Here is a 26616-nt window from a genome sequence, read left to right as displayed (position 1 = left end):
CTAAGGTAGGAAGTCCACATAAGATGACACATTGTCTGTCCCATGCAAGCATTAACTATAATTTCACTAATTGTTACTGAGAAAAATGTCAAAACAAAAGTTCTTTCTGTAATGCAGATTATTTTTTTCAGCTATGGAATGAGTAGACTTTGCGTGTAGGAAAAAAAGATGTTATATAGTCTTTGGACTTTAGTCATGCTGGCATGATTAATGCACTTCCGAATTCATATGTAGTACTGAAAGTACCTTCCCAGGCATGTGGGTACTGCTCTTACTTCCCAGACCGAATCCTTAGCTCTGGCATGCTCATTTCCTTACAATCTGACTGCATGCCCCTTCAAGCTAGAATTTGACTTGCGTGCCTTGATTTTTGATTGGTTTTCCTCACTTTTAACAACAGACCTCAGTTCCAAAAATATGGTTAGAAGCTATTTCACAGAATCACAGGTTGGAAGGGACATCAGGGATCATCTAGTCCAACCTTTCTAGGAGGAGTGCAGTCTAGACAAGATGGCCCAGCACCCAGTCCAGATGACTCCTGAAAGTGTCCAATGTGGCCGAGTCAACCACTTCCCTGGGGAGATTATTCCAATGGTTGACTCTCCTCACTGTGAAAAATTTCCCTCTCGTGTCCAATCGGAATCTCCCCAAGAGCAACCTCTGTCCATTCCCCCTTGTCCTCTCCATGGGACTCCTTGTAAAAAGGGAGTCTCCATCTTCTTTGTAGCTACCCCTTCAGTACTGGTACATGGGGATGAGATCCCCTCTAAGCCTCCTTTTCTCGAGGCTGAACAAACCCAGTTCTCCCAGCCTATCCTCATATGGCAGGCTTCCCAGTCCTTTGGTCATCTTGGTGGTGCTTCTCTGGACCCCTTCCAGCCTGTCCACATCCTTTTTGTATAGCGGGGACCAGAACTGTACACAGGACTCCAGGTGTGGCCTGACAAGCGCTGAGTAGAGCGGGATAATGACTTCTTTCTCTCTGCTGGTGATGCCCTTTTGATGCAACCCAGCATCCTGTTGGCCTTCTTAGCCGCAGCAGCAGCACACTGTTCGCTCATGTTGAGCTTTCTGACCACCAGGACCCCCAGGTCCCTTTCCACAGAGCTGCTCTCCAGCCAGGTGCATCCCAGTCTGTGCTGCACTCCTGGATGATGTTTTCCAAGGTGCATGACCTTACACTTGTCCTTGTTGGCCCACTCTTCCAGCCCATCCAGATCTCCCTGCAGAGCAGCTCTCCCGTCTGGAGTGTCTACTTCCCAACTCAGTTTGGTGTCATCTGCAAACTTCATCAGGCTACACTTGATCCCATTATCCAGATCACTTATAAAGCTGTTGAATAACATTGGGCCCAATATCGATCCCTGGGGGACCCCACCTGTGACAGGTTGCCACTTGGGAAAGGAGCCATTTATCACCACCCTTTGGGTGCGGCCTGTCAGCCAGTTCCCCACCCACTGCACAGACCACTTGTCTAGGCCATAATGCATTAACTTCTCCAGCAGGAGACTGTGGGGGACCGTATCAAAGGCCTTGGAGAAGTCCAGGTAGACAATGTCCACGGCCTACACCATGTCAACCAGGCTAGTCACTTTGTCATAGAAGGCCACCAGGTTTGTCAAGCACAATCTGCCCTTAGTGAAGCCATGTTGGCTTTTCCCAATCACGTGCTTCATTTGACTTGTGGTGGCCCCCAGGGGGATTTGTTCCATATCTTTCCCAGGGATTGAAGTAAGGCTGATGGGCCTATAGTTACCCGGATCCTCTCTCAAGCCCTTTATTTGATTAATATTTTTTTCCATCATGAAACTGGGACAATAATCTACAACATCATTCACTTCAGGAACCCTGCCTCAGCCACATGTTGAAATACTGAGTTCAGGGTGCAAATAAATCCGCAGACTTCCAGAGCTGGCAGTGGTTTGCAGCTTCACTGCCTGCCCATGCTAAGACTCTTACAAAAGCTAAAAGACTATTGAAGGCTCATTAGTGTCTATGGATAAGTAAAGGGAAGAGTGACTTGGTTTTGGAATTTCTGCTGTAGAATATGGTTAAAAACTCTTCAGAGTCCTTCTCTGTCTTATGTGAAGAAAAATTCCATTCCATTCCCTGCATCTGACACCTGATTTCCATGGTAATGAAGGAAGTTACACAATGTAGCTTGCTTTATTTCTACAAATGCCATCATTATACATTAATGGTCAATATTACTACAGTGTGATGTTGATAGTTTTTTTTCTTACACTGAACAGGATCATGAACATTTAAGAAAAAAAAGTGTTTCGTTTGTGACATGAGATATAGAACAGACATCTCAGTGCTGAACATTCACCTTCTTCTAAGTTTCACATAATGAGAAATATTTGGGCAATGAGATTGTGTTGACTTTAAACAAATCTTGTTTTCCGATGCAAAGGCTTTGATATGTTAGAATAAATCATAATCCTTTCTTGGAACTGTTGTCCCGAGAAAGATGCAGCAAAAACGTAAACTAGTTAGAATACTGGAAGAAGATATCACTTCAACTAATGCATAAGGTGTTAGTTGCTTTTAACTGCAACTTGCTGTTTGTATTTTTGATAAAGAAGTACAAAAGAAGTAGAAAAGTGTAATTAAATCACAACTGCAAATTTTGAAACTACATTGAAGTTAGTTTGGTTACAGTACAATTTTGTGTCTTGTGATACATTAATGTGATTACTATGTGCCATATCTAACTTTTTGGGAAAAATACAGCAGTTTTGAGTGGAAACTTGGAATTTCTTTTCATTAATGACTAAGTGAGGTACAGTGTTTTAGCATTGGAGACAGGCTGTTGAATGGGAAGTTATGGAAAGCTTGTAAGTGGAAGTGTAATGCAGAAGGTAAATAAATGAGTGGGGACATACATGCCTTGTTTCTAGTATTACAGAGAAAAAAATGGCACAAAATGCACTTCCTTATGTAACTTATGGTGAGAGTAAGGATAGCTTATTTGTTTTGTCATCTTGTTTTCCAGTTGACTTTAAGCCTCATGCCAGCATGGACACTGTCCATCACATGTTACTCTTTGGATGTAATGAACCGTCTTCTACTGAAAATTACTGGTAAGAGTTGCAACTTGCTTTTGTTATTGTACCTAACTTTTCTTGTGTTAATTACTTCCACATGAAACTTTTCCAGTGTTGCAATTTCTTGGAAAAGTAGAAAAATTTGGAAGGAAGAAGAAATGCATAACATTCCAGTCTTTCCACACTTAAAGTGTTTATTTTTTTAACTAACTCCTCTGTAAGATGGAGAAAAAAGATCTGTTTTCTGAGTCTTCATGACTAATTCACTATCTCAGAGGAGACAGGAGCTATAGTGGGCAGGGTGCCACTGGATACCAAGAAATCTAGGCTTCGTCTGTAGTTGGACGCTCTTCTGCGTGTGAAGAAGTATTGTATCAGGTGTCCAGAAGGAAACTGAGTGGAGCATAAGCTGAAGAAGATCCTCTCTGTCAAGTGGTGTGGTAGTTGACTTGCCCTTCAGAATGCCTAGGCAATGAGGGCAGAGGGAAGCTCTCAATGCCGCTAGAACAGGTGTGGGGACCCAAAGTGAAGAGAATGTGGAGGTGAGTGGAGATTAATGGTCTATCCAGTGACTTTGCAGTTTTTTTCCAGGTTTTCAAGAGGGATCAGGTAAGGTAGTTTTGCTAACACTGCAAAGTTTATATGACTTATTCTGATCTATGGAAAATTTTAAAATAGATTTTCTGATAGTGTTGTATAACCACAATTTATTTTGAAGTATTTACCAAAAAGGTAACTAGAGCTGGAATTTAGAGCTAATAGTATAGTAGAATATATATTCCACAAAAAATATGAATTTGGCATTTTGAACAATCTCTGCATGTTTTGGGGAGATGATTTGATTAACTTTTTGAACACACAACAAACTTTCATTGAACGTCTTGACTCCCTTCTACCTGTCAACCAACAGTTCTAATATTGAACATGTTGTAATCATGTCTTGCAAGAATAGCAGATGCTTAAGTTCAGATGAAAGTAAAACTATGAAAACACAAATTTCTATTGATTTCTTTTCCCAGCAGAGAGCTTTTATGTGTTCTTTTTATTGTATATTACATGTTAGAATATACTTTTTTAACAGTTTGATGTGAAAAATATACCAACATAAAACTGTTCCCGTTGTGGCCTTTTAAAACCAGGTTACATCTTGAGTGTCCTATTTAAAACTTAGTAGATTGTACTTGTAGCTTGTTTTGTTTTCATATGTCTGGAAGTAATGTATCAGAGCCTTGAAATACTCTGTACATGATAGAATTATAGTTATAGATGGATCAGGTGGTTGCATTGAAATGAAGTCAAAAGGTGATGCTGAAATCACATCTAGGTGATGTAGGTGAAATGTTTAGGTCACAGAATCACAGAACGGTAGAGGTTGGAAGGGACCTCTGGAGATCATCCTGTCCAACACCCCTGCTTGAGCAGGGACACCCAGAGCAGGGGGCACAGGACCACATCCAGGTGGGTTTTGAATGTCTCCAGGGAAGGAGACTCTTCCTTTTCAGCAGCCTTCAGCAGCCTTTTCCACTGCTCTGTCACCCTCACAGGAAAGAACTTTCTTCTCATGTTGAGGTGGAACTCCCTGTGTTCCAACTTGTGCCCATTGCCCCTTGTCCTGTCATTGGGCACCACTGAAAAGAGTCCAGTCCCATTGTCCTGACACCCACCCTTTAGACATTTATGAGTATTGATAAAATCCTCCTCAGTCTTCTCTTCACCAGTCTGAACAAACCCAGGTGTCTCAGCCTTTCCTCACAAGGGAGATGGTCCCCTGATCATCTTCGTAGTTCTCCACTGGACTTGCTCGAGCAGTTCCCTGTCCTTCTTAAACTGAGGGGCCCAAAACTGGGCACAGTACTCCAAATGTAGTCCCACCAGGGCAGAGTAGAGGGGAAGGATAACCTCTCTTGACCTGCTGGCCACACTCCTTTTAATGCAGCCCAGGTCCTGAGCTTTAAGGTATGAAGAGATGGACCAAAAGCTGGAGAGTCGTAAAGTTCTTCAAAGCTGAATCAGACCCAAATCCTATGCTTCAGACTAGGCTTTCAGGAAGTTTCCCTGGCTCTATCATCGCTCTTCCTGAGGAAGAATGGTTGCCCAGCAGAAAACTCACCAGTGGTAGTCTGTGCAGTGTGCCAGCTAATGTTGCTTTTGTTCTTGATTGCTGTATTTAACAGCTACCTGTCAAATGATGAAACGCGTAATTAGTGTTGTATTTAAATCTGATATTTCCAATTTATCATGCGCAGGTCTTGATGAATTCTTACTAATTTTTTGTGTGCAGGTTCTGAGGTCTAGTATTTGCTTTACATTCTCAAAATAAAGAGTCTTCATTTGGTGTCTCATCATTTCACATCCTTGTTGCAACAGTTTGCATCATTTCATCTTGCTCTGCTCATGGCTATCTGCAAGGCTAGAAAGACAATCATGTCTGTTCTGCGTAAAACAGGCTTTAGACATCTGCATTTACACCTGTTAGACACACTTCAGAAGCTTGTATAAATGCCTGTTCACTATGTAACCATGTGTGTATAATGTAGTATGTATATGTATAGACATAACGTGTGTGCATGCATATAGTCTATATACGCTGTAGATATATGTGTATGTCTACAAATGTGTGTTGTAAATATGTTCATTTAAATGTTCAGATGTGTAGAAACTGTAGCACATTTTTGTAAGTCATTGCAGAGAGTGTGTATAACTTAAAAGCTAGTGTTTTCCTACTAGTTTAAATTCACTAGAGGCTTCCAAACACTGGAACCAATTTTGTTAAAGTAATTCTAATGACTACGTATTAATAATGAGACCTCTTTGGGGTTTTTTTTTTTACTTTGTTTTGTTATTTGTTTTTCTTTTTGTTACTTGCACACTAGTAAGTGATTACTTCACTTGCTCTTCCATCTATTAGGGGAAGGAATGGTTGTTTGAGAACTGACCTTTGATGATACCATTGTAATACTTGTTTACCAAGGAACCCTCCGTTACTGTTTACATGTTCAACATTTTTACATAGCCAGTGTTTATTTAATTTAGCCATAGCACATTGATGTTTTGCTCTGGTTTCTGCATCAAAATTCTTGGCAACATTAGTCAAATAGGTTGTAATCAGTTGTAAGAACATTGAAACTTACCGAGTCAAGAGCTGTTTTTCATACCATCATGATGTGGACTAAGTGTATTATGGAAAAATAGTCCGTTAGGAGCATTCAGAACACAAGGACAAAATTCATTTCCCTGAGGCATGAAGTTTTATTCAGGCCAGTTTTGAGTGTGGACAAATGGGAAAGGGGAAGACACAGCATCCAAATTTATTAGATATCAAACCTATCGAGATTAGCTGCACTGTGACCATAGTAGCACACCGCCAAAATCTGTGATGCCACTCTGGCCCGCTGGCTTTTCTGGTGACTTGATGCTATTCATGCAAATGCCCTGGCCTTCTGAAAGGCTCTCTAACAGTGTGGGACCTGCGCTGGCTCTGCAGAGAGACATGTGCACTGCAACATGGTAGAATCTTGATCTGAACAAATGCTAAAGAGGTGCACAGATGTTTCTTCCTTCATGAAATAACCAGGCCTTTCCACAGAAATAAAGTAGGCTCCCAGGGCTCATTTGTTCAGGTGTTGCTCAGTGCACCAAAGAAGGTGTAGCTACTTCTATTTGTTGATCATAATTGGCCCTAAAAACAGTTCAGCCACTATGACAAGTTTTGCCTGAGCTGATAAACTGTGCTGAAATTGAAGCAGCCTGCCTGAGCTGACTCATCAAAAGTTCAGATTCTGCATAGATAATCAAGAATACACTTGAATGATTTAAAAGAAAATGTTGAATTATTCAGAACTTCTGAGTCTCCTTGCAAGAAAGGACTTGTGCTGTGTCAAACCTAACACTGAAATGAGCTCGCATGAATAAGGTGATTCATAGACATAGCCTTTATTTAGGGATCAGGTGGGACAACTTTAAACAGTTATCTAATCTAAACAAGTGTGTAAGTACAGGTCATAGATCACCACCCAGTAATTCCTCCGTCAGAGCAGCTGCTTCTGTTGTCAGGAGAGCATGGTTTTGGAAGATTTTGACATGAATAGTTCAGTAAAGGTTGCAAAAGATGTCAAGACTGCTTCAGTGAAATAATTGTATTTCACTGTTTGGGGGAGAGTGGGGAAAGAATAAAGATTTCTATTTCTGAGTGTAGTTTTTTACAGTTGTCACTGCCCCAGAATGTTCTGCACCATTCAGCTCAAGAACTAATAAATGATCATTTTTCTTACTTAGTCACATCAATTATCTTTTTTTACAAGTCTTGGTTAGAATCAAGAAGTAGAGTATAATAGAGAAAGAAATGAAAAAAAGTTCTTTCTTTTCCTAAACAATGCAAATATTCTAAAAGGATAGCCAAATACTGGTCTTGCTGACAAAGTGAAATATTTTGCTTTCAGTCTAGGTAATCAGTCAAAAACCCAGTGCCATTGAAAAAAAAACAGCTCCTGAGCTCACCCAAGATTGAGGATAATGCATTTGGAAAGTCCAGGAGAGTTTTCAAAAAACAAAGACCTGAGAAGCAGTCAGTAAGCTCTATTCCCATGCCCTCCCCTACCTGCCCGCCCCCCAGTTTTGGCTGCAGTCAAAATTAGTATTTAGTACAATACTGTGAAGTATGCAGTTATAGTCCATTTTTAAGGCATTCTGTGCTACTCATTCTGTTCAAAATCTCATTTTTTTTTTTTGTGTAAAGAAGCTATTTGTATTTGTTTGTAAATTTATACTTTTTACCTAGTTCTCTGCTTTTAAATAGGTTTGTCAGTTATCTTAACTCTTCTGTGTAATCTCGTCTGGGTTTGGTTTTTTCCATACACCGGCTCATCACCTGCTGACAGACATGCCAGTCCCCGAGCTGCCTCCCTCCCCTGGCCAGCTCCCCCCAGTTAACATACTGGGCATGACGTTACATGATATGGAATATCCCTTTGGCCAGTTTGAATCTGCTCTCTTGGCTGTGCCCCTTCCCCTCCCGGCTTCTTGTGCACCCGGCAGAGCTTGGGAAGATGGAAAAGCCCTTGACTAGCACAAGCACTACCCAGCAACAACCAAAACATCGGTGTGTTATGAACATTGTTTTCGTACTAAGTCCAAAGCACAGCGCTGTGCCAGCCGCATGAAGAAAATTAACTCTATCCCAGCTAAAACCATGACAGGTGTAAATGAAAGCTAGCTGGCACAGAGTGTGGTGGTGAAGCTGCGACTGTTCCTCCTAACCAATCTCTTCAACACTTTTGCAAACTGTGCAGATCAATACCGGGTGAGATTCCTGAAGTCTTTTGGGTTTTTTAGGCCATAGCAGTTGAAAGCTGTGCAGCTTTTACCTGCAGCTGTATGAACTGTTAGTCATGAAACATTTCACTTACCCTGAAGTAAGTTTTGCTTGTCCACTGGGGCATGTTTGAAGGAATATGGCCAAACTAGTAAAAGTGAAGGTTTAGAAATATGTGTTAGGAGCAAAATTAATGAAAAGAAAGAAGGGGCGTGTTCCTTTTTCTATTGGTAGTCTGATGATTATGGCAATGCTTTCTGTCAGAAGAAAATGCAGCTAGGTTGCAGTAAGGCTCTTTGGGGTAACAGAAACACGTAACGTCCCTCTGAGGGGGTTTTCCCTACACGCTGGAAGAACTAGTTATCCCTTAGGGGAGCAGCCTGGAAAGCGTCATCATCATTTGTTCCGAGAGCTGGCACATAATGGCTCAGGCATCCTCAACAGAAACATTACTGAGCCTGCATGTGCTAATAGTCCTGGTCTTTTATACTCTTCCTCACACCATGTGCAACTCTGTTTTCCCCAGTATTTAAGGTGACTAAAACCATGCTTTATGTGTACAAACGTTTTCCCATGTCTCATTTTACCAGCAGTAAAAAACTGAGAAGGGTCTGTACCAATTTGTTTTGGATTGAAACCTTAGCATAAGTATCAACCTTCCTTGCATCTGGCTTGGATCGATTGATATAGTCTGAATAGTTTCAGGTTGAGGCTTTCCAAAAGTCATGGCTGGCTATGCATACCCTGGCTGCACCTTTGGAATGACTTCTACGCTCTGTGCTCAGTGCCATGATGCTTTGTCAATGAAGAAGGTACCAATGCACTCTGTAAATAACTCTTTTCCCTGACAGGATTAAGAGGGGAAAGCGGCTTCTAGGTGGGTGTTTGGAAAGCCCCTCAGTGTCCCTTATTTGTTTATCTGTGTATATCATCCTGTAGCCTACGCCCACATATAGCAAGCAGCACCCTCTTGGATGTGCCCAGGTACATTGTGCTGTCCATGCAACTGCGTCTGATTGGCTTTTTACAGATTCGGTAGTGTGTGTGCCCCAAGTTTATTAGTTCTTGCAGATTCAAGGTATCTAGAGGTTAATAATCCTTGGGAGTCTTTCACACTCCACCCCTACTGTCACGGGCCAAGGCATTAGCAGCAGAAGCTAGGGACAACTCTAGAGCTCTGTTATTTTAAGTCTTTGTGACCTCTTTGTGGTCTGTGACTTGGCAAACACTACTTTATCTTTTTTTTTTCTTTGGGTTTTGTTTTTTTTTGCTGTGAGTGATTTTGCTATTTATGAAAAACAAGAAATTGTGCATTGGAATAAAAATTAACTTAAAGCAGTGAGCTTCTGTTAAGTACAGGGAAGAGCATGAGTGCCTCCTACCTGTTGGTTCATATACAGCTTCCTGTCACCTTTTTTTTGTCAGTGATTTTTAAGTTCATTTCAAATATAAATTTTGAGTTAAAGCTTTGATGTCTTGAGGATTTTTTTCTGCTTTGCACACGTGTCCTGTCCCTCTGTGTAAATGTGGCAGCCATTGTAATTCTGTGGCACTTGAGCTAATAGAGCTAGAGATTTTCATATAGTTCATTCTCACAAAAAATTATTTTTTTCATAACTGGCTAATAGGCTGGCAGGGACTATGAGAACTGTCTATGGTTTTGACCCTGTTTGACTAACACTATCTTAAGGCAGAGGGAGGGAAAAAAAAAGAAGCTAGAGGATCTAATGATGTCAGGAAAAGCAGTCTACACTAGAAGAGCTGTGTTTAATCAAAATAATACATCCAAAAACATCTTCATAGATATTAAAATGAGCGGTTTTCCACATAATTCACCTGCTCTTTTCTGATTTCAAAGTTAAAAAATTATATTCCTTTTTGTTTTCTTTCCTCGTATTTTTAGGGACTGTGATGAAGGAACATGCAAAGACAAATCTAATATTTTGTATGCTTGGGCAAGAAATGCTCCACCCACCAGGCTACCCAAAGGTATTGTGCCTTTAATGTGAAGTTCTTGTGCACAGGGGCAAGGGAGAGGGGAAGGTGTGGAAGTAAGCACCTGGCATATCTGGGAAATTCCTATAATATTTTTGTTATGTCTAGTTGATTGAAACTGCATAAACATCAACCTCATAAACTATTAATGCATTATGCTAGCTATTATACTTGGGGTTTTTTGACATCCTGTTTGCTAAAACATTAGAGGTTTCAGTGGGGGGAAAAAAGGCTAAGGGAGAGATAATGGTCAGAATATAATGCTTTATTTTTATACAGCATTAATCTTGCATTTACTGCTGTATGTTACTGGAAAGGTACTATTTATATATCTTTCAGTAGCACACAAACTGCATTAAAATATTATTGTGTGTTTGGGAAAGCATAAACAAGTTCAGTCTAAACATTTAATTTTTTCTATCTTAAGTATACTTGACAATTTTATGTGCTTTTCGTTTCTTGATGCTTTGGTACAGTTGAGCAACATGTTTATATACCCATTTTTTTTATGATAGATGACTTTGCTGAATTTAGTAAAAAATTTTTAAGCTACTTGGAGTGGTATGTCTGGAACACAGGGAGATGTGGTTCTTCCTTATAACCAGTAAGAGTCCTAGAAATATCTACCATTTATATAGCCTCAGTCTGCAAATACCTTGAATGCTAAAATTTTTTCTTTTAACGTTTACTGCCTCTTTTTATAACCGGGACCAGTGCTTATTTTTAATAATCCGTTTACACACTTATCAGCACAAATGATATTTGATTGGGTTATCAAAATGTCAGGTTAAAAAAAATGTTACTTGGAGGATTCTGTGGAAGCCTGGTATTTGCTTTGCTGTTAATCCTCAGTCAGTAATAATTTTCTTGTCTCTAAGCTCTCCATAAATACAAGGTTTGTGAGAGGGATTCATAATATCACATTTGTGCAAAGAGAGGCTACAGTCCCATTTATAAGTAGGCTTTGCCATGGTCACTGTTTATTCTAGTGGGATTCACTGGCTGAATAGGAGGAAATTGGTTTCTCTGCTTCTTTTGAAGAGTCTTCATTGTCGAACAGGTTTAGAGAAATCCCTTTTGGTGATGGTGATATTTTGCAATTTCATTATTTCAAATTATTTCAAATTCCTCCATTTTCTTCTGTGCCTGTGCTTACTTCTGTCAACAAGTAACATAGCTTCATAATTTCCACAAGATCTTTTCTGCATGCAATATTAATTTACATCTCCAAATATTTTACTGCAGATCTGTATATATTTTCATTCTCAGTCTGTTCTTAGTAAGTCAGTGTTAATCAGTTTGTGTCATTCACAGGTTGTATGAGAAATGGAAGTTCTACCAAATCCCACAAGGATGGCAAAACATGATTTTTTAAGAATTTTTTTTTTATTTGTGTATATATATATATATCTCAAATCTGTATTCATATTCTTGGATTGAGATAAGTCTCTGCCTAAGTTCATGAATAATTAAGTTATGGTCCTAGCTTCTTAGGCTGTTTGGGAATATGTGTTGTGATGGTGGTTTTCTCAGTTTTCAGGACAATGTTTTCTTCACTGGTGTCTCACTGAAATTTTCTACCCCTTCACCCTAAGCCATTACAGTGATTTGTATTTTTAGATATGGTCAGCAGTGGTGAATCATCTTACATTTTATTGTTTCTGAAAATAATACATTTTCCTTCTCTTAGGGGTTGGATTCAGAGTTGGAGGAGAAACAGGTGGCAGATTTTTTGTGCTCCAGGTACACTATGGGGATATTAGCGAATTTAGAGGTATGTATTTTTGGAATATGTACTCTAAGTTATATCAGGTACAGCATCAAAAATATTTACGTTATTATATTTGGTCCAGCCCCTTGCTCAAGCAGGGCCACCTACAGCCTGTTACCCAGGACCATGTCCAAGTGGCTTTGGATATCTCCAAGAATGGAGACTCCACAGCCTCTCTGGGCAACCTGTGTCAGTGCTTGATTACATTCACAGTGAAAAAGTGTTTCCTAATGTTCAGTTTCAGTTTGTGCCCATTGTCTTTGACCGCGTCACTGGGCACCACTGAAAAAAGCCTGGCTCCGTCCTCTTTGCACCCTCTCTTCAGGTATTTTTGTACACAGATAAGATCCCCCCTGAACCTTCTCTTCTCCAGGCTGAACAGTCCCAGCTCTCTCAGCCCTTCCTCAGAGGAGAGATGCTCCAGTTTCTTCATCATCTTCATGGTGCTTCCTTGGACTCTCTGCAGTAGGTTCCATGTCTCTCTTGTACTGGGAAACCCAGCACTGGACACAGTACTCCAGGTGTGGCCTCATCAGTGCTGAGTGGAGGGGAAGGATCCCCTCCCCTGACCTGCTGGCCATACTTTGGCTAATGCACCAAGGATACCATTAGCCGCCTTTGCAGCAAGGGTACACGGCTGGCTCCTGTTCAGCCTGGTGTCCATGACAGCACCCAGGTCCCTTTCTGCCAAGCTGCTTTCCAGCTGGGCAGCCCCCAGCCTGTACTGGTGCCTGGGGTTGTTCCTCCCCAGGTGCAGGACTTTGCACTTCCTTGCCCTCATTGAACTTAATGAGGTTGCTGTCAGCCCATTTCTCCAGCTTGTAAAGGTGCCTCTGGATGGCAGCATGACTCTGGCTGATCAGCCCCTCCTCCCAGTTTGGTGTCATCGGCAAACTTGCTGAGGGCACTCTATCATCTAGCTCATTAATGAAGATGTTGAACAGGACTGGACCCAGTAATGGCCTCTGGGCCCAACCATTCAGCTAATTTATCAATCCACCTCACCATTTGCTCATCCAGGCCAGCCCATACTTTATAAGGCTGGATTAATGGCATTTGGATTTCATTAATGCATATTCAGGTATTGGTGATGTGGGATTTTGGAGGACAAGAATAAATTTCTTTTTTATATATTTCATGTTGCACTTTGTTCTTTAAACCTGAAATGCCTTGTTCTGATGCCTTTGAGATACATGAATTCATATGTGAATCACATGCTCTGTGGAGTTTTTGGGTTAGGCCTTCTCTGGCCTTCAAGAACAAAAAACCTGTAGATCGTCATTCTCTTGGAATTTGGCTGCAATACATTACTGCATAGGATTTAAACAAGAATGTGAAGGTCCTCATGGGCTAAGTGATGATCGAAGTGTTGGCCTTGAAAGAAGTAAGCTGAATAATACCAAAAGATTGAATAAGGAATATGCATTACACCAATAGTTTGAGCTGTGCCCATGACCTCTGAATCCTTCTGTGGTACCGTGGTAAATGATCAACAGGTTGTACTTGGTTTTGAACAGAGAAGTTACCCTGTAGTTGGTAGCTTCCCAGTGCCCATTCGGCTTCTCTTTGCACCTCTGGCAAGGTTTGGGCAATGCTCCTCTAGATTTTTCAGGAGCACGGAAGCTGAAGGTATCGTTTCTCCCATGACACAAAGATAAAATGTAGCATAATGGCAATAATACTAGCTGAGGAGGAGGAGGAGAAGGAAGCAATAAACGGTGTGTACCAGCACTGTTTAAATGGAGCATATATGAAAATATGCACAACTGAAGTTGAAAGAATTCATTTTCATGAGACAGCTCAGATGGACCCATAGAGCCCATGAGATTCTTTGCCTGCTAAAATAATGAATAATTAAAATTACAGACCTCTAAAGAGGGCATGTTAGTTGAGAACCCGTTCTTCATTATTGCTCAGGGACAGTGAGAGTTCTCACTGTTCATTTTCACTCTTAAGTATAATTTATGTGTATGCAGTTATTAAAAAAAAAAGAGACAAATGATATCAGTAACCTCCATTGCACATTAGCTGAGGATGTGTTCGGAAATTTTTATTAGAAAATTAACTTGGTAATCAAAGCTTCTACACAAAATATCTCCTTGCCCACTTAGAGGAAACAGTAAAATAACTTAGCACCTGAAATTAAAACTTAATTTTACACTAACATCCACAGTGCAGCAGGCTTTCTTATTTTTTGCCTAGAATATCTGTGCAGGACTTAGAATAATCAGTATTGTAGGTATTAGCCTGCAAAATTTCAAAAGTTTAAGAAGTGTGAACTGATAGGACTGTAATCCAGGAGGTGATACTAGTGTCATGTACTGTTTCGACAGTTAAAGAGTATGACAGAATGACCTCTGTTTTATTTCAGTGCCTTTTACTTGGTAGCCTGATATTTTAAAGTGAAAAACAATTTACATTTTCTGCCATTTTTTGTAAGAAAAAAAGTTTTTAATGTAGTCTGCCTGTGAAAATTCTAGTAGAGAAAAATATAATTTAAATCTCCTAATAATTGAAATGTCCTAAACCTTGATTGTGGTGTTCAAGGATATTCAATCCATAACCTTTGGCTAGTTTTACAGGTATTTTTAAACTCCAGGAATGACCTAAAGGGAGCTTTTTTGTATGAAAGTTTATCTGTTGATAAACGTGGCTTGTCATAATATAAGAATATAATCATTACAGTTTGCATGTAAGCGCACACAGTTGTTGCAACTCAGAATAGGCGATGGATGACGCAATGGACTCAGTTAACTTGTTATGCTTTCAGTAGCCCATCAAAGATTCAGAAGCACTGCTCAGAGTTTAATTTTCTGACTTACAAGTCATTGCAAATATAAAATATTTGGCTTGACATAGTAATTATTTATGTATTAGCATCCAATTCTAATTCCTATCAATTTCTGGGGGAAAAAGGGCATACTTAAAATTTATCAACTCTCAACTATTTGCAAAAAGGATATTTCTTCATTTCTTTAACCAGTTATTAAACTAATTATGCTTTCCCTCCCTCCTTAGCTATAACCCAGAGCTAAGTATGCATATTTAGATATGTATTTTATGCTCAGATATCAAAATAAAGCTTATTGTATCTTGTCTAAAATAGGCGTAATTAAAAAATACACAGGGAAAACCAAAAGTAAATTATATTTAAAAACTGGGGGGAATGTGCAAAGAGCCGTCTTGGAAAAATAGTAATTGCTCTATTTGACCTCCTTTACTTTTTATATTGCAAAAGCAAAAATTATTTTGGTTTGGAGTTATGGTTGATATTAGATACAGTTATGTAACAAGGAAAAAGTCAGCAGTCTGTCTTTTTCATATATTCATAAGTGTTTAGAGTTCAGATTAAAATACAAGTAAATCTAGCCATCCTTAGATCTCTAAAGGCACCCAATTAACTTTCAATTTGGGATGTAGGGACATCCAGTGTGACAATGCAGTTGTCACGCTGTTCTTGATTTAGTCTTCCATATAAGTGCCTTTAGAGCTGAGTCTTCAAACCGTGGCATTTTTTTCCAATCCCTAGAATTTGTTTTTCCTGACCTCCCTATAGCAAAGACTGATATTGTTTCTAACCCAACATACTTAGTCTTTTCCAGCACATGTGAGAATATAGACCTGATCCCCAAGTATCAAAATAATTAAAAGTGTTCACTAATAATCTCTTTTAACTTGTTCTATATGAAAGGTAACCACATTCTGTCATTTTCTATGTGTGTAACTTGCATTGTTTGAAGCAATTAATAATTTTTGTCAGTATGCTTGGAGCAAACTTTCGGGGAATTCTTTAAGTTTTGTTCAACCTTGGCTCCTTTCTCTTGCCCATTCTTGTTCCCTCTCTTTTCTTGCACAAGGCACACATAATATTTGCATTCTCAGCTCCTTCTCCTAACCTCCACTTCTTCACTGAGAATAGATTTATTTCTTCCTGCTGTCATTTCCTACAAGAATTACACTACCCACGTTATATACAATATCACAGGCATACCTGCTTTTGTGAGGGGGATGTGGGATTCTTAGAGTTGGGTTTTGGGTTTGGTTTTTTATTTGTTAGGGAGAGTAATTAACTTTTGCCACTAAGCTGGTAGATGTCATAAAAAACAACTGGTTTTGTTCATGAGCATGTGAATTGTAAGCTGTCATTTGAGTTCTAGTGTTATTTGAACACTGGATTCAGTGTGCTTCTATTTGATAACTAGAAGGCTTTACATTGGTGGCTTGAATGAAATTAATTTTGCATATTCCCAGGTATTCGTGTCTATGATATTATTATATCCTTTCAGCAAATCAGTCATCTATGACCTTTACAAGGTATTTATTTTTTAAGAAAATTATACAGAACCAGGATCAACAATTGTTTGTCTCTTTTCTATTTGGAAGGTAAGTTGTGAAAATGGCAGTGGGCCGTCTGAACTTGCATTTTGTTTTCCACAAACTGAATAAAGGTGGAATTTCTGTCTACTTGTTACTAGACTTATTAAAATAATTTTGCTGAATACATTTTGGATCGGTGAACAGATGAGCAAGAACAAGCACCTTGACTCTAGTGAAAAAGACAATATCAGCTGTTGTTCTTATATGTATCGTATATTAAGTATCAATATTGAATGTGACCTATTGACTTTGTCTCTTTCTTTACCAGGACTTCAAGTTCATTTTTGTTCTCCATGTCTTTGTCGTTTCAAATATAACTTGTACAAAGTTACTTCCCAGTGGACATTAGCTTTGGAATTGCCTTGCTCAGAGGTTGTGCTCCAGCTTTGAGGCTACTTCTTATCTTTAATGAGGCAAAACCAATTCTGAGACCATATGTGGAGAGCCTGGTACAAATCAAAGGGCTGACTTTGAAATAACAAGGGGTTTGGAGCTTCATAAAAGGCTCCACTTTTAAGCACTCTAGTAGCCATGTATGAGTGCTACATTGTTCCTATTAAGTATTACAAATAGAGCAATGAAGAAACTGAATAAATATTTTGAACAGTTTGCTCTATAATTTACAGTCCATGTACCCAGAAAGCAAAGAAAATACGTTTTGAAGAGTGTTTATTTTTCTAATTCTGAGTAAAAATCCACAGAACTTTAAGTATCTAGGAAGCCCTAGAAGTCTCGGCTTCTGTGCCAGATTATCACACATACTGAATTACAGGGTTTGGGTCTGTAGATCTGGATGGGCAGGCTGGCAGGAAGCCTCTCAGACTCACACTGAAAGGTTTATCAAAATCAGCCTAGAGAAAGAGAGAGTTTCTTTTTAGGATAATTTGACTTCTCCTCAGCTATGAGTGTTTCATTTGACAAACTGAGTATTTCTAGAATTTGAGATATTTCTCCTAGAAAACGTGAATAACAGGAGTAGCACAGGTGATGCTTTTTAACTAATATAAGTGTTTACTGGCAGTTAAACCTGGAATTATCATCACAAAGTTGTCATGTACAGTTTTTTAAAAAATTAAGTATTTAAAAATCTGAAGCTGGTGGTAGGCTTTAACATCCACCATTGATTTTGTTTGACATAGATAAATAGAAGCAGGGACTATCTAATATGATTGTGTTATATTTGCACACCACACAAAAGACAGTCATAAGCAGAGCTTCTTGTTCCATTTGAGTTGGAAACTCTGCATGGACAATTGGCTTCAACTGAACCTCTTTCTGAGGTATATAAAAATGCACATTCTGGTCTTTGCCACATGGCAAATAGTAACTACTATGTCCCAGGGCAATGCATATTTGCTGAATAGGTGAAACAAAGCAATCAAAGTAGACAAACTGGACTGACAGGCTGGAAGGGAGACTTTAAAAGACGTGTTTGTTTTGTGCATTGTTTAAGGATTTTTTTGCTTAGGTCACACAGCGAAGCTCGAAAAGTTTGCACCAGGAGCCAGCTTGGCCTCACTGCAGTCAGTGTTCTTGGGTGGAGGGTTCAGCAGCTTTGAGTATTTCAAGGAGGTGAGCTGTAGGGAAGTAGAAACAAAGAAACAGCAATTCCAGCATACCTGTAGTTGTTAGAAAAATGTTTTGCTCAGTCATGGCTAAACATAAACACAGAGAAAATTATAATGTACTGTAGGAATTTCTTAAAAGTCTAGAACAATGTATCCATCCATTATTTCACTCTTGACACAGCACTGCAGAATAGATTCTTGTACGAAAAGTTGATATATTTATGTTTCTCCCAATACTGATTAATGTGATTGCATTGTATACTAGCAATAATAACTTTCCTACAGTCATCAGTTCATTTTGAAATTACTCAACTTAGATGAAAATACTGAATGAGAGTTTTTTCAGTGCTCTGAAAATTTAAATATTGTGAAGACACTTCAATATTGCCAAAATGAATTAAGTAGGAGTAACTTCTCTCCTCCCGACATGCTATTTTTAAAAGAAACTCTATGATACAGTAATAGATTTTTCAAATATAACTCATGTTTGGCATATGTCAGGTTTGGTTTTATTGTTTTGTGATAGTTTTTCAACAGTGTTTAAGAGACAAGATGGTGATGTTTTCAACTACAAATTGCAGAACTGAGAGACATAAATCTACCAATTGCATTTTCAATTCTTAAATTTAAAATTTTATTACTTTAAATAATACAGTAAAATGTTCTGAGAGGAAGCAAGCATTTCCCAACTTCCATTAAAATTGACGTAGTGCACACTTTATAACAATGTTAAACTTTAATTAAAGTTGAGTTTTGCAGCATCACTTCTGTTGTAAGAATAGCCAGAAAAATTAGTAAAAATAATTAGTTAGAAACAAGGGAAGTGGGGCAAAAGAGACTTCAGAAAGACCTGAAACATAGAGGGATTAAGATTCTAAGTGAAGCTTCGTACAGTGAAGAGGAGGAAGAACAGTATATACATATCTTGAACTTTTCCTAAAACCATGGACAAATAATTTAATTTCTCTTTCTTGTGAATGTTTTCCTGCCATTCCCCTACTTATATCCTAATAGCTTAGTCTTTCTGGTGCTTTTGGATTCATGACTTGGCCATTTGGAAGCGACATTTGCTATCTGTGATTGAAAACTAGTGGTATGGCATAACTTCAGCTTTTCTTTCCATCTTTACCCAGTGCTGACCATATCTTGACTTTGTGATTTTTCCCTTATCTACTCTAACTTAATCTTCTATTTTCTCCTGTCTCTTCTCCTTCAACCTTTTCTCCTCTTTACCTCTCTGCCACACTCTGCAAATGACTTGCCATGTGATGAATGTATTTATGGAAAGACTTTTTGAGTTTTTTTTTTGTTTGGGTTTTTGTTTCCCATTTTTAAGAATTAACTTAAAAAAACATTTGAAGACTATACTTCAAATGTGTTTTAAAGACTGTACTTTAAATTGGAGAATTTTTGTTTTAAAGTTTGGATTAATCTTCCAGTTTCTACTGTTTTTTTCTGTACATTCATGTTTGCATAATAATTATATATAAGTATGCATGTTATTGTACTGAAAATCTCTATTTTCTACAATATATTGTTTATTTGGCTGTTTTATGGAACAGAGAAAATGTGGGTAATACAGTGGCAATAAGTGGCTGACTCGCTTAGTGTTTTTGTGTGCGTCTGTGTAGTCTTAAAATACTTCTTCTGTGGTTACACATCAACTTTGTCAGTACCCTGCCAAACCCATATTCAATCCTTTATAGAGAATATAGGTACTGAACTCTCTGTGTCTGAGGCTCTATTACATGTAGCTTAACACAGTGTCATGGTTCAGCCCCAGTCAGCAACTAAACGGCACGCAGCCACTCGCTCACTCCCCCCACCCCTGTGGGATGGGGGAGAGAATCGGAAGAGCAAAAGCAAGAAAACTCGTGTGTTGATATAAGAACAGTTTAATAATTAAAATAAAATAGTAATAATAATAACAATAATAATAATATTTAAAAAAAACACAAGCGATACAACCACTCACCACCTGCCAACCGATGCTCCCGGTCCCTGAGCCACGATTGCTGCCTGCCCCCCACCCCTGGCCAGCTCCCCCAATTAAGATACTGGGCATGATGCTACATTATATGGAATATCCCTTTGGTCAGTTTGAATCTGCTTTCCTGGCTGTGCCCCCTCCCCTCCCAGCTTCTTGTGCCCCTGGCAGAGCATGGGAAGATGGAAAAGCCCTTGACTAGTACAAGCACTATGCCTCAACAACCCAAACATCGGTGTGTTGTCAACATTGTTTTCATACTAAGTCCAAAGCACAGCGCTGTGCCAGCTGCAGTGGAGAAAATTAACTCTATCCCAGCTAAAACCGTGACACACAGTCAGTCAGAAATTCCATCTGCATTGAATGGGTGTGCTTTTGTTTCTGGATCACCAACTGAATTTTCAGCTGTGTTCCTTCTGATTAATCACGCTTGGTTTCAAAAATTCTCATGAGATGTCCTTTCCAAACATCCAACGCCACTACAGTAGTGGGTGGTCTTGATGGAAGAGCTACTGTTCTGATTGTTCTTTTGCACATACAGTGAAGTCTTTCATTTTTCATTGTAAAGATATAACTGTGATTTACTGATTCAGATTTTTAAATACAGAAGTGTTTGTTGGGTTACACAGAGCTAGAGAAACTAAGAATTCTCAGACGCTATGATGATGAGCATTATGACAACCTAGTGAAATTGGATTACCAACTTTTTCACTTGCATAACATATGTACTAATTTATACATTTTGTAAAAATAGTGTCTGTCTACTTTGTGAACATATTGAAAGTAAGTTCTAGTATCAATGGTGGAAAAATTAAGGTGAATATTACCCCTTAATATGAAATGTGGTATGACTAAAATAGCTAATGTCTGAAAAACTAAACTGATAATTTTTAATCTGTGAAGTTTCCCTGTTTTTTCCCACTCTAGTCATTATCTTTTCTACTGTTCACATGCACAACTTTTCAGTTCAGGATCTAGCAACTGATGGGAGGAAAGTCTCCCAGGTTACACTTGTGAGCAGATCCATAGCTATTCTGTTTCCTTTCTATCCTGAAGCATACACTGTTAGAGGGTATATTTTCATCATTTTCTATTTACTTGCTTTGGAATTATATTTGTCCTCTAACTACAGCTAGTTTTGGTATAAACATAAGAAAAGGAAACTTTCTTGAAAAAGATCAGACTGAACTCTCAGATCACCAACTAAAATTGAGTAACTATATCAAGACAATAGTATCTTTAAATTAAAATGTCAAGCATGTTAGAGAATGCTGACAGAGTACATTAACAAATGAATTAACTATTTTTACTGTCCTTCTAGGATATACAGTGTTAAACAGAACCACTGTATCAGTATCTCAATTTTACCTCATGATTTTATTACAGGTATTTCTGGCTGCTTCATTATTAATGGCTAAAATCATTGCTTTTCCACACATCTTTCATTTTTCTAACTTTTGTCAACATACAAATTTGTTTGAAGCAAATCAACTTTCTCTGCTATTGTAAAAATGATACTGTTTCATCTCCCAGGTGCTAGTTCATAAAGATCTGCGAATTCTAGTGCCAAAAAAGCAGTTAGTTTTTTCTCCAAGTTTTGCTCTGTATTAGGATTTCGCTACAAATGTAGCTGTGAGATGTTCAGGTTTGTGCAAATTTGAGTAATGTTTCCACAGTGTGAAGGCTTTACTGCAAACAGTAAGATTAAAACTTATTTTGTCTTCTGGTATTTTTTATACAGGAGAATAAAGTTATTAATGTGGAGTAATTTCACATGGGTTCAGTTGCTAATGATTAAACTGTTTTGTGATTTGTACAGATAAACACAAGGACTGCTCTGGTGTAACTTTACATCTGACACATCAGAAGTAAGTATCTTTAAAAATACTTACCTATTATGATTTTTCATCAGAACAGGAGTCATGGAAACCCTTCCTTTAGATTCCTTTGAAAACACGTGAAATAAAAACAATACATACTTCACAATAATAAGAATTTTGAAGCCATGTATCATCTGTTGGCAAAAACTGTAGCTCCTGCTAAGAAACTTGACGAAATGGTCCTATCAGTGCTGAGTTAATCCAGCTTAAGAGTTTCATATTTAGAAATCTAGGACAAGGGCAGCGATTATCTAGATGATCGTTTTGTCCTATTTCAGATACTTTGTAGAAGATGCTTTAAGAGTTGTAGCTCAGTGTGAAAAAAAAGAGGGAAAAGGAAGTGCTGTGTAACAGCTTCTTTCTCAGTAGACCAGTTTCAGACATAAAACTGTGGAAATTAGTGGTGTTAAATGGTATTGCATATCATGTCACTTGCAGTCGGGTTTTACGAAGGACTTGTTTAGCAGAGCTTGGATTTTGAATTGCAGGCAGCCTTTGATTGCTGGAATGTATCTTATGATGTCTGTGAACACTGTAATACCACCAGGTGAGAAAGGTGAGTTGGAATTCTACAAACTGATTGTATGATTTCAGCATCTGATTTATTTTTACCGCTCACTGCAGGAGAAGATTTAGCAGCGACTTGCCAAGTTGTAGATGGACAAATTAGCTGCTTAATTAAACTTAATTAATTATGAAAAAATGTTAGAATTGTATCATATTTCCCAATGTCTACATCTGCAAAGGCAGCAATGTTGTAGAGAACAATATTGTGCAAAACAATAATGATCTGTGAATACTGAAGTTTCTAGGATTCTTAGGAGTATTTCCTTGATTTATTTTCATCTTAATATTTTACCAAAAAAGCTCTACCTATTTTCTTACTTATTCCCTCCCCCCAAAAGAAAAAAAAACATAAAATGTTTTGGACTCTTCTTCATCTGCATTTGTCACTCCTGCTATTTGTGATTTACTAAGAGTTCAATTTTAATAAATTAATTTCTATCAGTAAGGAGCTGCTCTTTAAAAATTTTATTCCTATGTTCCTAGTCGGTTAAAAGGTCAAAATCCTGAAAAACACTGCAAAAGAAAGTTTCCGAACAGCTTCAATTTAGAATCCTTCTCAGTGGATTTTGCCTGAAACTCAGCTTGGATAGTCCTAGTATCATTTCTTCAAGTTAGCACAGAATATTCTGTTTAAGGAAGTTGAACACTGACCTTACATTTTCCTATGCTATACCAGAATTTTAAATTGGATGTTTGAGAACACCATTCGTCCCATTTACAGTTAGCTGCCAGCATAGAATTAGGCTTGTCAAACGCTCAGCTGACTCCAACTGTTCAGTGAATTCAGCAGCTTGAAACCTTTTTTAATTTGAATTGAAACTTAACATATTTTGCTCTTCAATATGAAAACATATCAAACTGACACACACACTCCCCTACAAAAATATTTGATCAATGCAAAAATTTACTTTTTCAGCTGGAGGGTTGAGGGAAAGGGGGATAAAAACAGCTGTATGCCTGTTGAAAACTGCGTTCTCATGTTCAATCAAATTTGCAGTTCTTAAGTAAAGCACGAAGTCTGTTATAACAGGAAGAATGCAGCCAGTCCCCAGATAACCTCTGAGAGAGGTATCAGCAGAGAAGTGTCTCTGTAGGCTCTTCCTTAGCTGATGTTACTGAACCTAACACAAGTACTAGCCTGCAGACGTTGTCTGTACAGTACTTCTCTGCCAAACTCTGCATCTAACCCTAAATCATTAGGACTGGGCCTAGAACTATAAGATCTTAAAATCAAGCCTTCATTATAAATCAGTTTAGAATTATATCAGTTTATTTTAATTTTCTCCTGAGTAGGCTATTTACTGGAGCTGTTCTAAGTGTCCCTCAACATAGTCTGTAAGCAAATGTACTACTTTATTTTGTTAAACAGTAGTAATATACACTGGAAAAAATGCTACTGAGTTCCAGCCTCATTTTTATGTACATCATCACAGAAAGTAATTTTCAAGTGACTTGTACTGTATTTTATTAGTTTTCTTTACAAATGTCTTGTGATAGACACTGCAGAAATATATTATCCACTATCTTTTGAAATTGTCTGTTGTCCAGTGTAGGCAGACCTTTTGTAAACCGCTTTCACACTGGACGAAGTACAGTAGTGTAACTTTTCTCTGATAAATAATGTGTTTTTCTTTGTTTATTGCCATCATATTTTAACAGTGGTTGATGCAGACATTGCCTGCCATTACAAAAGGTTTCCAATGCACCTTTTTGCCTACAGAGTTCACACACACAGACTAGGTAAGAGTTTTATTATGACATAGGAATATCAAACAGATAACACAAAAATGCTGACACTACAACATATATTTTTAGAAATGTCTCATGTTCATATACATATTGGTATGTTATAGGTAAAGTAGTGAGTGGATACAGAGTGAGAAATGGTCAATGGACATTGATTGGTAGACAGAGTCCACAACTACCACAGGTTGGTTGGGTTTTTAATTCTAACTGTAAATTTCAATTAACTTTATTTAAATCTGAGAAGCTGAATTGGCAGTCATGTACCCACAGATTTGTGTCATGGTGTTTGCACTGATGCATGTTGTTGTGCTACTGGAAGTGAATGCTGCCAACTATTATCGTGATTACATTATGATACAAAAAACATCCTGAAATTACTTTTCAGACGTGTAGCACTGTCATTCTCGTGTGCATGTATAATGATGTAAATAATATGAGACATTTTCACTAACTGTGGTGAAACATCCTCTCTTTCAGGCATTTTATCCAGTAGAACATCCTGTAGATGTTAGCTATGATGATATCCTAGCAGCTAGATGTGTGTTCAGTGGTGAAGGCAGAACTACAGAGACACATATAGGGTAAATTTTCTCTATTTGCTTCATTTCCTAACTAATTTTTCCATGGTATTGGTTATGTATAGAAATGCATTTGTTTTGTGTCTTCCTCCAAGATAATTCTAGCAAACTGTTAAATTATGCCAGAATGGTCTGTTTTGCTGTCTAGCCTGGTAAAGATATAACTACACAGTGTTCGTTGCCTTTACTTAAGGGAATTTTGCTGAAGTGTTCGAGTATTTCTCAGGTGAAGAAGCTATGCTGTCAGACACCTTACTGGATGTTGACCTGTTCTGCACTTGGAGAAGGATTCACAATATAAATTCTAAAAACTTAATTTTTTAATAAATTGAAGCTATTGACTGTTTAAAACAAAATAATGAAGCTTCACAATTTCTTTTCATTATTTCAGAAAGAATATTTATGGAAGCTTATAAATTTTGACAGACCATAAAATCTAACCTTAAAAATTCAGAATAATATGCCAGTTACATTTTTTTCAATATAAAAAGATACAGGCTATCATGAAAAATAATTAAAACATAAATGCCTGGTAATAAATAGGAAGATCTGAACTGTGTTTGTCAGTGATGCTATTCAGCCAAAGATGGCAGACAGAGCTCTATAAGATCAAGGTGACAAATACAACTGTAAAAATATATGCGAAAGTGCACTGAGCACCCTAAGATTGCATCTCAGTAGAGGGTTAAGGATTCAACACAAATCTATCATCTTTCAGTGGGTAGTTAAAATAGTGATGAGTGGCAGCTGAAGCAAAATTAATTGTTTGAGAAAAGATTTTTACAAAAGCCATAATGCTAACAAAAATATATCCAAAACCTTAGGTAGATTTTTTTTCTGCAGGTTCTAAAAGTTTGTGTCGCATTTGTTGAATAATCCTTACAGTTTAAGAAACAGGACAATTAAGGTCTTTTCTTTCAGTGTACTAATAAGCTTCCAATGGAGAAGTAATAGGAACAGAAATTAAAGAAACAAGCAGACCTTTACATTTTATTACATAATTTCTATTTGTGAATTTCGATAAGCAATATATAAGCATTTTAAGAAAATATTTAAACTCTTACACAAAAGCTGATGCATAATATGGAAGTATATGTAGTCTGAAAACAATTATCACCATAATATTAAATGAATGGATGAAAAGGAATGCATTCACAACATTGCTGGGTATATGGAAAGATATACAGCTAAAATAAATGAAATGAAAGTTGTTTAAATCTTGGAAAATGTTGCCCTGGTGTTGCGGTTGTCTTGCTCCCATTCAGCATGACTCATCGGTCCAAAACAAATCCTAAAAGAACCTTTGAGTTCCAAATATAAACACTGAAAAAATGCTAAATGAATCCCTGAAAGGAAAGCTGTGAAATAATGCATATCTGAAAAAGATCAGATCAAGTCTGCATGTTTATTTTCCCAGTCTCTATATTTAACCTTCTGCCTGTGTTTTTGTTTTTTTTTAAACCAGCTGAAAAAAAAAATCTTAAACTCCTTATATGATTTATCTTAGTATACATAGAAGGTAGGGCTAAAACAAACTTAGCGTTCACTTTGTCCGTTCACCTTTCCAAAGCTGATCAGTTAAAGCTTAACCATTCATAATATATGCTAACTGTAGTTAATATATGACATATTCTTGATGTTATACTTTCTTAACTGTGTAATAATTACTGTAATAGTGAACTAGTCCCTTTCATATGAATGAAGTGTCATTTTTGGGCAAGTCTATAACTTAGTATCTAAATTGGGAAGGGAGAATAGATGTTCTTCTTTTGTTTTTATCCCTTCC

The 26616-nt window shown here is 37.9% G+C and overlaps 1 protein-coding gene across 8 annotated transcripts in view; it reads left to right on the top strand.

Annotated features, from left to right (window-relative positions):
• Nucleotides 1–26616, top strand: part of PAM (peptidylglycine alpha-amidating monooxygenase) — a 151266-nt gene that overhangs the window by 85112 nt on the left and 39538 nt on the right. For all 8 annotated transcript variants that reach the window (XM_075079846.1, XM_075079848.1, XM_075079847.1 and 5 more), the window contains exons 5-12: nt 2999–3086; nt 10265–10350; nt 12047–12130; nt 21879–21927; nt 22428–22495; nt 24166–24246; nt 24360–24436; nt 24730–24833. In XM_075079846.1, coding sequence (XP_074935947.1) covers nt 2999–3086; nt 10265–10350; nt 12047–12130; nt 21879–21927; nt 22428–22495; nt 24166–24246; nt 24360–24436; nt 24730–24833 — 637 coding nt within the window. The remainder of the gene's footprint in view (nt 1–2998; nt 3087–10264; nt 10351–12046; nt 12131–21878; nt 21928–22427; nt 22496–24165; nt 24247–24359; nt 24437–24729; nt 24834–26616) is intronic.

Source organism: Phalacrocorax aristotelis, chromosome Z, assembly GCF_949628215.1.
Source record: "Phalacrocorax aristotelis chromosome Z, bGulAri2.1, whole genome shotgun sequence".
Taxonomy (NCBI): Eukaryota; Metazoa; Chordata; class Aves; order Suliformes; family Phalacrocoracidae; genus Phalacrocorax; species Phalacrocorax aristotelis.
This window is presented reverse-complemented; position numbering and strand designations above follow the sequence as displayed.